General features: G+C 37.6%; 1 protein-coding gene across 2 annotated transcripts in view; it reads right to left on the reverse strand.

The window, feature by feature from the left end:
- The window catches only part of LOC149530546 (Haloacid dehalogenase-like hydrolase (HAD) superfamily protein), a 119,795-nt gene that overhangs the window by 20,997 nt on the left and 79,243 nt on the right, over positions 1–19,555 (reverse strand). The window contains exon 4 of one of the 2 annotated variants that reach the window (XM_089808821.1): positions 1,803–1,940. The exons of the other annotated variant lie outside the window; for it this stretch is intronic. Within the exon in view, the coding sequence (XP_089664947.1) occupies positions 1,803–1,940 (138 nt within the window). The remainder of the gene's footprint in view (positions 1–1,802; positions 1,941–19,555) is intronic. 2 annotated transcript variants of the gene reach the window in all.

Below are 19,555 nucleotides of genomic sequence, written 5' to 3' on the forward strand. Positions count from 1 at the left end.
GGATGAAGCGGCCATCATGTACCTCCGCCACCAATCACTCCAAATGTATGAGGCCTCACAGTGGTTATGTTCGTCAGTGGCACCCCCCTAGCAGCTCTCGACGGCAGCTAGGGTCCCTTGTTCGCCCCTAGACTGTACCCTTTAGTGCTTGATTACTTTCAACCGAGGAAGGTCCCCTAGTCAATGCCTCATCATTTGCTCCTTGCATCTTTTATTTCCTGTTTGCTCTTTCCCAAACACCATTTGGTGCTCTTGTAACTAGTTGTCTCTCTTCTTGTACGCTTTTCAGTCCCATAGACCCTTGGGTGTTCTTTTGTTGGACATTAATAAATTTATCTTATCTTATCTAATTATTCAATAAAAAATTTCCAGATGCTTGGTGGTGAAATTGGGGTGGAAATGTCCCAAATCTACAAAAGTTTTGCATCAATCTTACGCCAGCCTTGTAGTTCATCTAGGTGAGCAAAATTAGAGCTTGTGTGAGGTCATCCCCAAGAAGAAAAGGAAAACGTTAAGGCAGAAACACCTCAATGACCTTGTCTTTGTGTAACATAACCTTCAGTTGAGCACAAGGAAGGTAAAGGAAACACTAGCAAGTCCACTTGAATTAGATGACATAGATCCTTACAGTAATTAAACATCACAAGTGAACCCTTCATTGTTTACAGAAGATGAGATCTATGATATGGAGAGGCCTATGGAGGAGTGTGGACTCAAACTGGGATTGGATGACATTGAGGAGGATAGGGAGGATGAAGATGATGAGTCATTGCCAGTGTCAACACAGTCTACATCCAAGATAGAGGTCAAATCAAAGCCATCTGTACCGAGCGAGGAGTCCCAGCTACAAAAGACCCCTACGACTAGACCCCCTCCCCCTCCCATAGGTTTTACTAGAGCTATTGGGAAGGGGAAGAGGAAGATGTAGACTGTTCTGATGTTGAATCTGATAATAATTTTACAAAAGACAATTTTCTATTTTAATTTTGTTTCAGACTATCAAGCTACCAGTCATCATCATTCCAAACGAGGATGCCATTTTGTACTAAATTTGCATTTTAATATATCTAGACTTGGCTTCTTTCTTTTGTTTACTCATTTACTGACTCATTAGATGTGCATCCTCTTTGAATTTAGCACAAAAAGTGCATTTCTGATTGAATTTAAGAAAAAATTTAAGTCGCCGAGTTATTGCTGACATTTCGTTCTGGAACTTGATGAGAAGTTGCCAAGCACAAGTTTTTCAACTATGATCTTAGCATTTAACTTCAAGGAACGGTGTCAGTTGTGATTGATACATCAGGCAGCTTGTATTGTTATGGATCCAACGTGGGCAGGAGTAAAATGATGAAGATCACGCAAGTATTATATTGGATTAATTTGCGTTTAGTGGAATAGCATTGAGATAAGATTATGCAGATGACATGTTAGTGGAACATGGTTCACAGTGATATACCACAATGAATATGCTTTGTAAAAAAATAGTTTAAATTTTACTGATTCAATCCTGAAAAACATGAATGTTAAAGAACATGAAAACAGGGAAGCACAGTTAGTTTAGCATCGTAGCATGTCTTCTAGAATGTCAGTTTATACTCCCAGAAATTCAAAGAGTGTTATCGTGTTCTCTTTCACAGGTTATGTGAACATATCCAAAAGCTCAAACAAAAATGCTGCAGAGAAACTTTGATTAGATATTCAGAATAGAAATAAATGACAATTATTTTGCATGTGCAGTGATGGTATTCTTCATCGTAACTATCAAATAAAACAAGCAAAAGAATTGAGATATGGAAACTCACATCATCATTAACACTGTCACCAACCATCATTACTTCACTTGGTGAAACTGCCCATGTTTTACAGATGTGGAGCAGTGGAGCAGGATTTGGTTTATAAGGGCGAAATTCTCTGCTTAAAGCAGGACTGAACTCTTTCATCTGCAATCACTAAAGACAGTTATTGTCAGGAAAAATATAAAATGTGTACATACACTAATTGATTGATGACAACATATGTTTTAAGAATCATTGAATGGGCAATCCAGAAAACCTGTCCTATATATTGTTTAATATGAAGTTCTATATACAAAATTTTATCAATTGTCACCTAATGAATTGCCACAAACACATTGATGGCATAATGTTGCTAGTGTAGATGTAGACGATGGCCTGTTGAAAACATAAATTTGGAAAGAAGAATGAACATATAAACACTTAATTTTTAAAACATCGACCCTTCAAACAATGGTTAGCCCCAAAACATTTAGCAAGACTATCAACAGACCTTAATATATGATGGCAAACAATGGTGTGTCCTACCTTTTTTCATTTGTGTTTTTTTAGCCATTCTGATGATATAGTTGTTGATTGTCAGCTTGTACCATTACATAACATATAGCGATTGAATACTTGATACGGAATGTCAAACACTCAATCCCTCTCTTGAAAAGTAAATATTCATGAAGTTAATCACGTAGGCGGCCTTACATTGTTCATTCAAGGATAACTCTTATGAGTAATGGTGGTGATGTTTGGTTTTGCAGTGTATATGAGCGCCAAATAATGTTGATGGTGATGATGATGAAGGGTGTATCTGCCAATAATGCTTCTCCTAACTTCCTTCTCGATTGAACTCCAGCTACTAAACTACTTGTTGCTCTACTCCTACTCCTATGAATGGAAAGATTAGCAAATGGACGGAGATCGAATCTAATGAAAGCTTACCAGCAGCTCTACCTCCATAGATGCAATGATTCAAGGGAAAAAGGCTAGATTACCATGCAAGGCTTCCTAACCAACTGCTAGGATACTAGTGGCCTAGTTTATAGATCCCTATCAAACATCCACAAATATCACCATGCAACTATCCATCTACTCTTACTCTTACTTAACAACTTCTTGAAATAAAATCTACTTTAACAACTTCAAAGGAATCTAACTTTAACTATTGGAAGTAGAAACCATGCAATAACACCAAATGTTCTAAATCACCATGCAAGTCACAACAATGATAAAGAGAGGCAATTTTGGTATTATCTTGAGCAACAATTTTCTTCAACCCTTTACAAATGAGAGCAAATGGCCTTATATAGGGGCCAAAATTACAACCAACGGTACAGATTAAGAGGCAAAATCAACAATCCACATTAGATCCCAGAAACCCTACTTAGGGTTGCCACCCCATCGACCAATGAGAAGATGTCACCTCATCAATGGACCAATAATAAAAAACGAAGAGTGGCAACCAATGAGAAGGCACCAAAATGGTAGCTATTCAGAATCAGACATCTATCCTACCCAAAAGAAAGGAGAAATTTCCACTTTGGCTTTACATCAAATGATCTTCTAATATAATTCTACCCTTTTCTTTCATCTTCTTAGCCAAAGCAATGAACTTGGCTAGCCTGTCGTCAACTTCCTTCATGGGAGGGCAAAGCGTGTGCTTCATCTTGAGCTCAGTTGAATTCATCATGTTGCTCGTTGCTTGCAATGTCTTCTCATGATCCTTCTCATATTCTTTCACATATCCAATAAAGGCATTGAGGGAGGCAAGGGTGCCCAAATGTTTCTTCTTGATGGCAACCTTCCTCAACTCATCCAATCTTGATCTAAATTTTGTCTCAGTAACGTTCTCTTCTTTGATATCTTCAAAATCAAGTGCAGCCCCAAAATTGCTCATCATGGTTGAAATGGAAGTGTCAACACTTGGGCCTTGCTGCGCAATCTCATTTCGTATCTCTTCGAGTATGCTTAATCTGATGGTCAAGGCAACAAACCAAGACTCCACCGTACTCATTCCTCCATCTACCAACTTGGTTCTCTCCGAATATCCCTCTAGTAGCTGGATAAATGCCTGTAGCCTAGGAATGGCCAAGTCCTTGACTAGAAGGAAATCCTTGCACTCCCCTTCAAATGTTCTTAATTTGTCTTTAATAGCCACCAATGACCTGAATGTCGAGATAAAGGAAGGCAAGAAATTTTGGCCATCTTGAATTATATCATGGATCTAATCCTTGACTTCGTGCAACTAAGCTGATATCTCTTCTATATTGCTCCCACTGTCTTGTGGAAGAGCTGCCTGATGCAATTGTTGGATAGGTTGGCAATCCCTCTAATACTTGTTTTCAGCCTCCAACTTTACAATCCTCTCATTTGCCTTCCTCAACCTTTCTCTAATTGAAACCATGCCTTCCTGGATCTCCTCCCATTCCATGTCATCTGTGATTCTTCCCAAGTTATGCTTTACTATCTCATATTCCTAGGCTACAATCTAATCCACTGCCTTACCTTTGGTATAGCAATCTAAACTTTTTTGGTGACCCTCATCGTCATTTTTTATTACCTTTTCCATCGTCGCTTCTGAACTCTTTCTCCGCAGCTACAAAGGCGACGAGATTGGGGCAAGTATCATTGCCTATTCCAAATGAGAAGGTAATCCCTGTCTCACCTTTAGGTTTCATCATCTTGTCATAATGCTCAAGTTTCCTAGCCAACTCCATCAAAACTATCTTGTTGAGTGGGTACCCTGGAATTCTCTTGGGACAAATTGTACTTCCTGCTACTCTGATATATGTAAATTGCAGAAATTGGATGACCCAACTCCCATACTTCTTAACTTTTGCTTCCGCTTCCGATGAGAGCCTCTTAGCAAGTGTCCCTTGTAATATCCTTACCGTCTTCATGGCAAAGGCGTCATAAAACATCTTATAATCTTTGATATTGTGCAAACGAAGCTGTGGAGGGCACTCATGCACCAAACATTGCCCTAGCCCATTGTCGATCACTCCTAAGGCCTTAAGTCCAAGATTTTCATATAGTCTCGCAATGAAATAGAAAAGATAGGACCCTATGTAGAATTGCTTTTGATTTTGCACTGTCCTAAGTTGCAACTCTAAATTTTCACTTATGATTCTAGCCCAATCAAATTTTCTCTTTCCATTTTCAATTTCATCAATAAAGAAGTACATCCAATTCTCGAATTACATACTTTGAGCCACGCCCATGATTCGGCTGAGAAGCACAATAAGGTCACCATACTCCGGCTTGAAATCTGACTTGGTGAGCTTTGATGACTTGGTAACTCCCTTCTTGCCTTCGTGTAACCAATTCTGCTTTAGATGAATGAAGTAAGCCTCCTGATTATCCTGAAATAACTTAGCCGCCTAATCCATCATTACCACTGTCATGCCTTTATATTGGGGAATGTTAAATACTTCTTCGACCACTTGTCCGCCGATGTTGGCTAACACTCTCTTCCCTTCATCAAAAATGATGGACTTAGTAACAATATCAAACTGGGATGCACATTCCATTACCAATTCCGAACAAGGCAAGGTAGGAGGGAAAGCCGCCGCATGTACAATTCCGCTCTTGTAGATCTTCTTCGCCATGGGGGATTGTCCTCCTTTCAATCTGTCCTTCAACTATATCATATTCATTGTACTGATATTGGTATCACTTATTCTCCTCACTTTTGAGAAGAAGGTGGTCTTGGGCATCATGTCTTCCTTGTCTTTTTTGGTATTCATTCCCTTTGGGTTCTTGCTTGCACTAACATCTAACATCTTAAACACTTATTTTTGCCCCTTCGTTCTAAATGATATGGACTACACTTATCAATCTCCAACATTCTTTCTATCGATGGAATCTAACTTATTTTTGCTTCTCCAAGTCCTATCTCTACACTTATCAATCTTCAAACTTCAACCTAGGGGAGGGACTACCACTTATTTCTACCTCTTTGTTATCTTAGGATGGACTACACTTGTATCTCCCAACTTCAATCCTAGGGTGGTCTAGCCTATTTCTGCCTCTCCAAATGTCCTATCATGAAATCTACACTTATATCTCCCAACTTTAGCCTATCAATGGAATGATGAAGTGGTGGATGATGAGTGCAAGAAGAATGTAAGGGAAACGAACCAAGCAAGAACAAGGGATTGAATCCACCTTTAAAACCAATCTTCACCTCCAAAAATGAATAGAATTTTACCTTAAATCTGCCTTTACCAATAATTGGATCCTCTTCAAGTTTGGATCAGATCTCGAAAATTTCAAATTTTTTTGCAAATAATGATGCCCTAGCAAAAATCAAAATTTCAACTTCATTGAAATTGCCCACGCTTGCCAAAAATCAGACCTTGAATCATATAGCCTCTTCACCAAATAAAATCGTCCAATTTTGGAAGGAGAAATCGCTGCCAAAGATGGAGAATCAGACCCAATAAAAATCGCCCAAGCTAGAAAAAAATCAGATTTGCTCCAAAATCACCCAAGTAAGAAATTCACCCAAGCAAGGAGGAGAAAAATGCCGCTAAGAAAAGGAAAATCTGCCCCAAAAATCGCCCAAGTCTGAAATTCACCTCTAGAGCAAAATCGCACATCCAAGGAGGAAGAAGGAATGAGAAAATAAGAGGGGAAGCCCCTCTTTTACCACACTTTTTCCCTCTCCAAGTGGGCCAACCTGCCTAGAGGGAAAACAAAATTAAATTAGCCTCTTAATTAATAGGCCAGATTTAAATGCAACATTACAATTACTTAGCCCATAGTGAAATTAGCCCATTAAATTGTTAGTTTTGATCAAAAGCAAAATATAGAAACAAGGTAAGCCTAGGAGATGTCAAAATTCTTATTTAATAATGTTTTGGCAATTAAAATATCATTAAAATCGAATTTAGCAAGCCAAAATCAATTTTCAATTCCAAATTACCAACTTTAATATTTCTAAAATCCTCTAAGCAATATTTCAACCAAATTAATGAGATTTTTGCAATTTAATCCAACTTCAATTTTGCAATGCAATTTCAATTTCTTCTTCTTTTTTAACAAAATAAATCCTTTTCCTAGCACTCAAAATTCAAACTCTAATTCCAATTTCGCTATCAAAATTTTCCTTTTTCACCAAAAAATTCAAGATTTTCCAAAATGACTAAATCTAAAAAATTTCATTTTGAAAATGCTCAAGCTTATACAATTATTTCAAATTTTCAAAAAATCATCTAAGTCCAAAAATTTGCAATTTTATGCTGCCAAGTATTCAATTTAACTGTCAAAAAAATGTTATTTTTGAATTCTATTTGGCCTAAGAATAAAATTACACGTTTTGAAAAATCAAGTTAGCACCGGGTGAAAAAAATAACAAAAACAAATCGAATCCCCTCCTGGCCCAAAGGCATACAAGGTGTAAAATTTTGAAATCGAAAATTCTTGGACAATTCCAAAAAATTTCCTAAGGCAATTGGAAAAAGGGGGTCCCCAAAAGTTTTGGGGCGATGGTGTGAAAACATCACAACGATAGCCTATAGTCAATGTAATATAACAAGTATAATACAAGTATCAGTAACTTGTAGTACCCTAACAAGATGGGTTTTCCATATAACTAAATGCTACATCACAAGTATCAATAAATCAAAGGGTCCTAAGAAGATGGGTTTTCTATCATGTGTGTTCACTAAAAAAATTGCAAGTCATTAAAGACTAAAACTTACAAAATTGTGACTTTAGGCAACGGTATAGTGAGATAAATATCTCCTCTCAACAATAGGGTAGGCTCCCTTCTTACCGCATGTGGCTTCAATAGAGACTTAACTGAATTAGACAAAATGGGTGGTCCTCTAAATCAACTCTTTTATTTTTAGGAATGACGTATGGAAAAACAAATACTTGAAACTTAACAAAAAGTATCTATTGCTATGGTAATATTGGCGGCTTGGTGGTTAACTTAAAAACAACTCCTAAGACAACAATTACAATTATATTTGGTAGATTAACGATAAGAGTCCAAAATCTCTCATAATTAATCCATTTTGATGAAGAATCAGAATAGGTAGCAAAGCGTAAAGTCTCTTGCCAACTATCCCAAACTGAAATAAGATACTTAAAATTAAAGCTCAAAGTTTTTAAGTATTTGTAGCCACTATCTAACTATAACAATCCCTTTTCTAGAAGCTCAAAGTCTTCAAGAAAACAAATTAAGTGCTCAAATGATTCACACAAACAAAATAGAAATTAAATCCAAGATAGATCAATCAATGCAACATAACAATACAATGATCAATCTCAAAGTTTCACAACACAAAGTTTAGGAACACCTGCTTCTATTCAATTCAGAAATTTTGCATCAAGAAACACAAAGTTTTCTAGTCAAAAGAATCTTCGGTATAGTCTCCTTGCACAAATACAAGATGAATATTTACAATGAACTCTCTCCTTTATATAGGAAAAGAAGAGAGTGAAAGATGGAGAGAAAAGGGGAAATTCTCAACCACCTTAACTTATTCTATAACTACCTATGACTTATTCAAAGTTGCATGTCTAATGCACTTGAAACTTGATTGCATGAAGCATGTATACAAGTACATGTTTTCCTATATTAACAAAGTGTTTTGCTTCTATATGCAATCTATCATAAAAACCATCTTTTCTTAGATGTATGGAAAAATAACTGCCCAAAACACATAGGAGTCTTCACAGAGTATCTACAAGCTATCCAAACTTCTGCATAGACTCTTGTACAACTGCAACATCTGGTTCACCGGTATGTTGTGCAATGATGATCACTTTCTGAAGTATGCTAGCACCTTCTAAAATCACATTGTTACATTCCCTCAGCTTACCCTGCATGATACTTAGTGAAGACTCCCAGCTTGCCAGTATATCTATCATGCTGAAATTTATGTCACTTATCTCAAGTTGTAGACAAATAGCTTCTATGAACTAAGTTAGGTTATCTTCTTCATTAATCAGTTCACCCTTTTCAGCAAAAAATTTGCATTTCAGTTCTTGAAAACCTTTATTGATCATGCTCACTTAGGCTTTGCCTTGTTCCATTGTTGTTTTGATCTTGACCACTAATCCTTGCACGGCTTGCCTTTGCTGGTCATAAGATGCAAATAGTCATAATACATCTTCACAGAAAAGATGACCTCATACTTACACAAGATGTCGAGATCAACCTCTGGCATGCTTCTCTAGACCTCTAGACCTCCATCCAACAATCTGAGTTGATGATTGAATGACAAGAGAAGTTCATTTGATGCGATTGTTGTTTTTCTTCAATTCTTCAATACTCTATATACATCCAAAATCACTCGTACACCTTGTGATTCTATGTGATTGCTCCACTCATCCACAGCCTTGGCTTTCCTTTCAACCTACAACCTACACTACATGTTTTGAAGAAACAGGATCAGTTGTCAAAGAAGAAGCCTTTATATTCTCAATGATGTCAAGCAATCATCATTCTCCTCTTTCAACTTTTTCTTCTTCTCCCACATCTTGTCATTCTTATGAGTAAGCAATTTGACTGCATCACGTACATCTTGCGGACAAGCCAAGCAAGTTTGTTTACCAAGTTCATGGTTTTGAACCTCTAGTCACTAATTGCATCTCTTCTATTGGCTTTTCAACAAGAGGCTCAGCTACCTCTACGCATTTAATGTTTCCATCACTAACCAAGACCCTGGAAACCATCTTTCCCTTCTTGTTTTTAGGGGCCTTGGTCTTGGCAGCCTACCTAAAATCATGATCCTCGAGAGAAGTTCTTCATTCTTCCTCTTTTGAGTAATTGCAGTGAGCTGTGGAGAAAGGGAGAATGAAGAAGATCCTCCTATAGTGGTGGTAACCAAAGTGGATATTGGATCAACCAGTGCAACTATAGTCACAATGGGCAGAGCTTCAATCTGCATTACCACTTGAGTTGGACTACTATATGTGACCTCTGCCATGAATTGTTCAAACTATGTCGATGAGGTATCCATCAATGCTATGGAGAGGGGACTGCCACATTAGGACTAGTCATGAAGTATGCATCAAACACACTCTCAAAATTGTGATAGTGGTCCACTCCAAGACTCCAAGGGCAACAAAGAAATAGGCAAAGTAGGTGTAACTAGGATCGGATTCTCATGAGGTGTCAGCTCTGCAAGAAAAGTATTAAACAGTGGCAACTGACTCTTCTATAGGAGTAGATGCTTTTGGAGAGGGTTTCCTTAGTGGCAGTGACAGCTCATCGTCACTTAAGATCAATATGGGTCTTTTGAGGCCCTGTGGACTTTACTTCAAACACACAACCCTTTGTCTTGCCCCCTTTGATGGTAAGCTTTGGAGTGGATGCTACCAAGGGTTTTGGATGTAAGGCAGATGTGTTATCCATTTCTTTACCTCCCATTTTGGATTTCAACCCATTTGGATCAGCAGAATTGAAGTCTCTTCCCATCTTGATCTTCATGTGTTTCAGCCCTCTTTTCTTCAAACAAATGTTAGTGTTGGCCAGGATAGATTGGAAGAGATCCCAAATTAAGGTGCTCTCCTTTCATGACCATGATGACGACAAAACAAGTAGGTTCTTTGCATGATGCTCAACATAGTCTAGATCTAGAATTTGATCATCATCTTCAACTTTGGCAAGAATCTCTACAAGGTTGAAGTCTATGATATTCTTTACAGTTATCTGAGAATAGTACATTAGGTTGATGTCTATCTTTGTGCACAAGTTGATCCAAATATCCTTAAGATGATGAATATGGATGAACTACCTTCTTATCTCATCATTCAAACCCCCCAAGTCAAAGCAAGTTCTTGTCATGAACTTCTTCAAGGTGATCCACTAGAGTTCTAACTCCATATCCTTTGCCTCACATCGTGTCCAGAGAGTAACCACCAATATTCAAAAGATTTCTTGAGGAAATCCCCATGCCTGGTCTATGCAAAGTAAACTGGCATGACTGCACTGCCATGAGTTGTCTTGACAACTTCATCAATATGATCTTATCAATGGGGTACCTAGAAAGTATGTATGGCTAACCTCAAGGAACAAGCAACCATACTCATTTACCCTGGTCCATGCCTCATTTGATACGCACTTCATTAGAAGTTCCTTGTCAAATAGGCACAAGTAATGCCCATAGAAGGCATCTTGCACCCTAGTGCATCTGATTAGCCCTTAACGGAAGCTGGTCATAGAACTCCCAAACTGGCACTCGCATTCCGTCTCCTTTTGTAGATAAGCCTGAGAATGAACCTAGGGCAGCAGCAATGTACACTAGGAGTTCATGCAAAAAGTCTCGGTAGTAGTAACCTAGGCAAACTTCTCAAACAACACATCACTGATCATTTCTCCCCAAAAGATTTCTTTTGTTTGGATCGGATGATGAGAGAAATGTATTGGTAAATCCATGGCTCAAAGGTGTGAGATCCTTTGTGTTCGCCGATGCGACTCAGTACTGTAATGAGCTCATTAATCTCCTCCTTAAAGTCAGTGTAGCACACTCCCTTTGGCCAACTGATAAGATTGGGCCTCTTGTTGATTAACTAGTTGTCATTCACATACTTGATGCAGCATGCAGCATAATCATTCCATCTATCCAAGGCCCTTTGTTTTCAAATGTTGGTAACCACTAAATCAAAGGGAAATTGGAAGATCCTATCCAATCTCTGGATCTAAACTAATAATGGTGTTCCCATCTTGGTCTCTAATGGTCCTTGATGGGAGAACAAAATTCCTTGCACATGCATGCACAAACTCTGGTTCGTAGGCAGCCAATGGAAAAGTGGAGACAAGATAAATATTGATTTGCTTGATGTAGAACATATCATCGGTGGAAGCAATGTCCACTCTATTCAAAAAGTCTTTGATATCCATATATGAGATATCTGGTATCTTTGATGTCTTTACAGTATGAGATAACCTGTGAAGGTGGTATGGGATCGTACCGATACTTCATCTTCTTTTTCTCTTTACCTTTACTTGGTGTGATCTCATCTATCATAGCAAGGTTGTGGTCGCAAGTAACTGTAACATGAAAATTTCACAACATGATAACATCTTCAAGGGGTGGATCCATTGTATGCTTTTGGATGCACATGTGTGAGTTTCAACTTTTTGGCATATGAAGTATGTCTAGAGACTTTTGGTACAGCAATTGGATACATGCCTTTGAGTTCAAATATATGCTTATATTGTGGAAAAACCCAAATAATGAGTGTTTGGAGGGTAATAAAATGTGCGGGCAGCAAGCTTTATGCATAGATAATGGGCAGCATAACATCTAGTTATAATGAATTGTTATATTTTCATCCGAAGCAAGTGTGCAAGCAACCACCATCATGAATTTTAAATCATGTGGCAGCAATATAACAAGCACAAACAAAGTGTGTGCAAGCATGAAAGTGGTTTTCTCAGATGCAAAAGCATGTTGCGAAGTGTAATTGCTTACCTTTGTAATTTCTTGAAGAGCAGAGTTGTGGTTGCAAGTAACTGTAACATGAAAATTTCACAACATGATAACATCTTCAAGGGGTGGATCCATTGTATGCTTTTGGATGCACATGTGTAAATTTCAACTTTTTGGCATATGAAGTATGGCTAGAGACTTTTGGGACAGCAAATGGATAATGCCTTTGAGTTCAAATATATGCTTATATGGTCAGAAAACCCAAATAATGGGTGTTTGGAGGGTAATAAAATGTGTGGGCAGCAAGCTTTATGCATAGATAATGGGCAGTATAACATCTAGTTATAATGAATTGTTATATTTTCATCCGAAGCAAGTGTACAAGCAAGCACCATCATGAATTTTAAATCATGTGGCAGCAATATAACAAGCACAAATGAAGTGTGTGCAAGCATGAAAGTGGTTTTCTCAGATGCAAAAGCATGTTGCGAAGTGTAATTGCTTACCTTTGTAATTTCATTGAAGAACAGAGTTTTTAATCCCAACTACATATGCAAGCAAAATGAAGCACTTGCATATCCAACTTGGAGAAATGAGATGGAAGATAGGAGCACATTCTATACATCAAATCTAAAAATGCAAAGAAGAGATTTGTAAAAACGAAAGGAGCAAACATATATGCAACTTTGCCCTATGAAAATCAAAAGAAATCTTACCTCTTTTCCACAAAAAGAAAAGGAAGAAGTCTCTTCAAATCTCTATGCAAAATCTAAAATAAATCTAAGAAGATTTTCGGATTTAGATAAGATTGAAGAAATGAAACTTATATAGATTTTGTATCTTGACACAAGCCTCTAAAAATGAATGTATGTTAGAGTCAAGATTTGTTGCTTTCCAAGTGGGGGAAGTTAGAGGATTAAAATGTACAAGAATAGCAAACATATTAACCAAATCAAATGCAATGTGTAATGGTAACCAAAAAAGGCGCCTAGGGCATCAAATACAACTTGGAAAGAATGATAAACAAGCTGGAAATGAAATGTAACAACCAAGAACTCACCTTAAAAGCAAAATGTTGAGTTTTGATGAAGCAAAATAGCCAAATATGGTGCACGTTTTAGCAAAAATGTGCCCTAAATGAGCTGTTTGGAAGGCAAACACATTCGAAACAAATGTGCTTTTTCTATTGAAATCACCGCCCTTGAGTATGCAGCCAAAACGCCCAAGTATGAAAGGCAAAACGTGAATTTTGGACTCCAAAACACATGCATTTATTGTCCTAAATCACCATCCAGCTTCAAACATTCACAAGGAAAGGGAAAAAAACGTGTTTTTGAAGTAAGAAAGCATATGCTCTCTTCTGAAATCCCCACCCTTGAGTATTTGATGCCAAACGCTCCTTTTGGTGAGTAAAAACACAATGTTTGCTATCAATAACATGTGTTATTGACCCTAAAATCCCACCATATGCATTTTAAAGCTAAACACAAGTCATAATGGACTAAAAACAGGTTTTTTCAAGTCAAAAGCAGATGCTTTTGAGTCAAAGATCACCACCCTCGAGTTTATGAGTGAATAGTGAAAACTTAAGGTAAAACACATACTAATGAGCTTTTTAGTATCAATAACATCTGCTACCAACCCAAAAATTGTCACCATATGCATTTTAAAGCCAAAACACCCCATTTGGACAAGCAATGAGGAGTTTTTACATATCATTAACATTTATTTTTACTTTTAAAATCCAAATGCACATAGCACATATGCTATTGAGTTAAAAATCCCTACATTTATGCTTTTAAGTCATTACAAGTTTAAATGCACAACAATAAGCTGTTAAAATACAAAAGCATGTGTTAATGGCAAAGTAACAAGAATCAGAATCGGCAAGGCTGAATCAAATCGCGAATCGCCCATGAATCGGACTTGAATCGGCCACAAATCAGCAAATTAAAAAACCCTTGAAATTTAGAGATTTTATAATGTTGTAAATCTTAGTCACCATATCAAAAGTTGCACAACCACTCACGATTTTAATTCATTTCAGCAACTTCAAGAAATTTAAAATGCTGATATATGAAAATCAAACTGTAACCACATTGCTCTTTATTTGCTTTAAACATAAACCAAATTTACATATTATTAATTAGCACTTGGATTGTGATAGAATTTGATTGGTCGTCCCACACTCCTATCCGTTCTATCAATCAACATTAGCTCTTCTTTGCCAACCTACAACCGCTGCTATTGGTTGCTCTCTAATATGAAATCGTGCTCCTTCCAATCATCAATTAGAAGCCCGAAGTTTGTAAAAGAACAGATCAGCCGCAAGTGAGGGTTCTCACTACTAACACGTGGCTCTTTGAATATGTTGCCACATGTGTCAATTCAGCTTCCAAGATGTAGAAGAATAAACACAGGACACAATGATAGTTGCCTACAATCCCATGATGAAACACTAGCCTTAATATAGCACAATGCCCAAGCTCAAAATGCTGCCAGTCAAAACACAGACCTCAAAAAATTAATAACATCCCCCTCTTTCAGAATTTCGCAGGTTACCAGAAAATTCAGATCACCACAATATCAAATGTTCATAATCCGACTCTCCTTAGTGAAAAAAATAAAGTAGGAGACCAAGCAAATTGCTATACAACAACAACAACAATTTGCCACAATACTCAGAGATGGATCCCAAAACTATAACGCCAATCTCCTAGACATAGATAATGACAGATAGGAGATTTGACCAATGAAACCACTATACATCAGCAGTGACTTCAAACATCAAAACTCAGAGACCCTTATACTTCAGCAAGGGCTCACAATTTAGAACTCAAGAAAAAGCCACAAAGGCAACAAAAGCAAATATAATTTCAAACGTGCTTTTCCCAATGAAAGAGCTCTCATTTATAATCCTTCGTTGGTCAAAGTTTTCTAAAAAACTCCACTTCAAAAATTGTGAAAACTTCCCAAAAGAACTCAAAACTAGAAACTTGTCACCACACTTTTTAGAAATATCACTTAATGTCATTATTATAACAATAATAAAACATTCCTTGGTCGCTCCTGAGGATTCTGAGGCTGAGGCTAGCTCGGTGCCGGTGGCTGCGGTGGATGCTCTGGTGGATCTTTCCTTGGATGCTTCTAAGGATTCTATGGCTGAGGTTTGCTTTCAGTCCAAGCCGGTGGTGGAGGTGGATGCTTTGGTCTCTACCCCTGGTGCGGATGTCCTTCCTAGGGGTCAAACATTGTTTGATTCTCTCACGGAGGTTGTCGCGGCTTCTGCGTCCCCTGGGTTCCTTGGGTCTTTGTCTTCTGAGGCTTGGGTCACTGAGGCTGCGAAGATTGAGGACGGTTGGATCACGGTTAAATGGAAGAAGTCTAATTATTCTGCCCCCCCTTTAGATAGGATCCTTCGGTCGGGTAAGGGAAAATTCATATCTAAAGGAAAATCTTTGGTTTCTTTATGATGACTGGTTTTTTGGGTTGGTGAACTAGTTGCTTCACTGGTTCGTTGGATACTAGTTTGGGAGGTTTTTTAGGTTGTTGTTCTAGTCTGTTGACCTTCCAGGTTCCAGTATTGTTTTGGTTGATTTTTCTAGTCTCATCAGTTGGTCTCAGGTCCCTGTAAAACTTGACTTAGTTGTTTATCTGGTTTCTGATCTTTGAACCTGGTTGTGCTTAATGGTTTATCCTTCTCTTTGATGTAAAGGATTTCGGGGCCCCTTCAAAACCTGCTTTTACCTTAATCTAAAACAATATAAACATTATTATAATAATGCAACTTAATAATTAATAAATAAATAAGAGCTCAAGCAATTATTACCTTTATTTACTATAGGTGACAACCAACTGCCAAAGCCACCCACTGCACTACCAAAAATAGTAAATCTACAGTTGGAACCCCCAAAACACCCTGTTAGCTCACGAGGGTCACTATGAGGAGGAGCTTCATTCAGCATTCATGGACCAGCTTCTTCATCGGAGTGGCTTTCACTTGTCGGCATTCTTCTTTTGGGGGGGGAGCCTATTCTGTCTCTCTTCCTTCTCTCATTCTTTTATGTATATACTGGATGTATGTCGTAATGGGGGATCTTGATTACTTCATCCATCCATGCATCCCTATTCATCTCTCTTTTTGGGGAAGGGTTTTTCCCATGAGGTTTTCCCTCTTTCTCCGCTTTACGAGAGATTGCATCTTCATTATGTACATGGGTACCTAACATGGCATAGTAGCCGGGACCCATCTTGCATCTTCATTCTAGTTTTCGTAAGCTTAAGGGCATCCCCTTAAGTTGCACTTAAGGGGGGGTGTTGATGTAAATACGTATTCACTATTTACACTTACTTAAGTTTACTTAGGTTAATGCATTATTTTATTATTTTGCATTATTTTATTATTTTTATTTGTGAGACAGGAGTTTGCGCACCTTTTGAGTTGTCATGTTGACAACACAGCAGTACGCAACCCTATTTTAGCACATGGTGTCTACGACACTGATTTGTGTGTCACACCTTTGCAGGCTTATCCTCTCATCACCGCACTTACTTCCGTGCTTAATGGAGGATAACCCATATCTGGTGGACATGTGCCTGGTTGTATGACATATCATGTAGCTGATTATGAGGCATTCTAGATGTATCTCAGAGGCCTTTATATACAGGCACTCCTAGTGTACTCTTAGCATGGCATATTGAATATATCGTCATTCTGATCATACTCTCTCTCTCTTGGTCTACAGTTGTGCTTGTATTTGAATTCTTAGTTCCTGGGTGAATTTTGCCCTTAGCCAAATTCTTACACTCATCACTACTTAACATCTAGATCACTGTATATAGGCCAATGATAACCTCCTCATCCGCCTTGAAGTCAAGACGAAAACGTAATGTTGGATTCAGATAATAAGTTGTTGCATGGATGGGTCAGTGGAGTTGATTCTACCATCTCCTAGCAATGATCTCCCAAATAGGGGCATGCTTCTCCTGCACTCCTGCATATTGGGCTCTAATGGCCTCTTTGGCACTATCCATGCCCTCACATATGTAGCCCATAGAGGGCTTATCCCTATCAGCAGTTCATAGGAGAGATACAAGGGGCTCAATGACCTGCATATAATGTAAAAAAAACATTTGAGTCAAAACTTAAATATAAAACTAAAAGTAAAACTAAATCATTAAACAATTAAATAATAAATACTAAATACTAAATGTTAAATTGTAAGAAATTTACCTCTAAGGATTTCTTTAGCAAGTTTCCAAAAACCATCCTCATCAAAGATGTGATTCACCACATCTACCCGTGTAGTGTCATAGCATAGGAAGATGTAGTCCACTCCTGCCCAACAAACATGCTCCTCAATTCTACTCCTGATGTCAACAAGGACTGCAGTTGATGAAATTCAAGGCAAACCTCATGATGCCTGGATGAGCTAACTCCCTGTCTCCTGTGTAGTCCCTCATTGTGCTAAAGGACGAATGCATGATTGTATATAAACTTGCATATATTTTTTTCCCTTTCTACATATGATTTGATCCACTCAAGCTTGTCAATTTCCTCCAAAATGAGGTCAAGACAATGTGTCGCACAAGGAGATCAAATTATGGTGGGGTGCCTCTCCATCAAAAGTTTACCTATAACAATTTTAAATTAATTAGAAATTTAAACAATTTAGGAAACTTAGAATTCGAAAAAGTTTAAATTTCAAATAAATTTATTTTCAAAACTTTGAAAAGTTGCACCACATTTTGCTCCCCCGCCTCTTCTGACTTCCTCAATAACCTCACATAAGTATGTGGCATTTTCTATATGAGTGGAAGCATTAATGGATTTGAGGAACATGGTATATCTTACAAAACAATGAATTATCATGAATCATCAACAAATTAGCAAGCAACAAATCAATATTTAAATTATTCAATCACGATTCACAACAATGCATGTAGGAAAGTAGAATGATCAATCACCTCCACAGGAAACAAGAAAATTGAGGACTTTTCTATTCCTCCTATCTGTCCAACCATCAGTCATGATGGTGCAACCTTTTTCGATCCATTCCTTTCGGTGGTCCTCAAGCTCAACCTTCACATCCTCTTCACTCAACTCAGCCTCAGTTGGAGCTTTAAACCCCAAACCACAAATAGCAACCACATCTATCATGTTTTGCCAATAAGTAGTCCTATCACAAATAGATTATGATTAGAAATTTAGAGGACAAATCATTATGTAAACTTGTAAAGTGAATCTATGATTAATCAATGAATCATTAAACAAGTAGATATAATTAAAATTTTACTTTGACTTTAAAGAAAACAAATAAAAAAAATTCAATTACCTGGCTGCAATAAATGGAATATTGCAAAAGTACCAAAATTTGCAAATTTCTTTTCTAGCGACATCATGAATCTCCTTGTTCAAACCCGTGCCCTCAAGCATGGGTTGTGAGCCAGGAGTAGTGTGGGGCACAAAGTAACTATCCAATATATTCTTCCATACTCTAGGCAGCAATAGGTTGGACTCAATCTCAGTATAAGAACGACTAGCACTAGTACCAAAACTAGCACGAGTATTAGCACTAGGACGAAAAGGAAGCCTGGAAGAACCCTCTCCAACACAACCTGCGGATGTTGATGCAGCTACGAGACCATGGGAGCCAATAGCCCTTAACCCTTCAAGTTGCCTTTTTGTATTTAATTTCTCGTTCATATTTTTCTAATACCACTAAACAAGTGCATTTGCCTCAGTAGTTTGTTGAGTGCAAATTGTAATATCATGTTCGGGTATAGCAGCAATGTGGTATTTGAATCTATAAATGCCACCAAAATTTATATCTTTACAAAACATACATTTCGTTTGATATTTTGTTCTCCCAGGAAAGTCTTCAGTGTATTTCCAACATTCATCTTTTTCACCCATTGTAGAAAATGAAAGTTAACGCCGCTGCAATAAGAAAATTCAAGTAAAACGTCAAAGTTTCATACTATAAACAAAACAGCAAAGCCTACTTTGCAATTTAGTAAAACTTAAAAACATTCAAGATTTGCAAATGAAAACTAAAACAAATTAACAAAAAATGAATGCTATACTAACATGCAAAAAAAAATCAACACTTACCTCTTGCAAATGAGTTGAGGAATGTTGTTATTGACTCCTTAAAGCTCTCAATGCAATCTTATGGCCTCCCCAAATGGACTTTTGATCTCTTTGGTGCTCTTCCTTGCTGATTGCTTACCTATGGTTTTTCTTTTCTCCTCTCTCACTTTTCCTCTCTTCTACTCGTGCTAAACAATTAGAAGGCCCTTTAGGGTTAAAACAAAGAGTAAAGGCAAAAAAACATTAAAAAAAAGTGTTTTTATTAAATTTTGATTTGACTTTTTCCT

This window comes from Cupressus sempervirens, chromosome 11 (assembly GCF_028749045.1).
Source record: "Cupressus sempervirens isolate cs-2001-9-10 chromosome 11, ASM2874904v1, whole genome shotgun sequence".
Taxonomy (NCBI): Eukaryota; Viridiplantae; Streptophyta; class Pinopsida; order Cupressales; family Cupressaceae; genus Cupressus; species Cupressus sempervirens.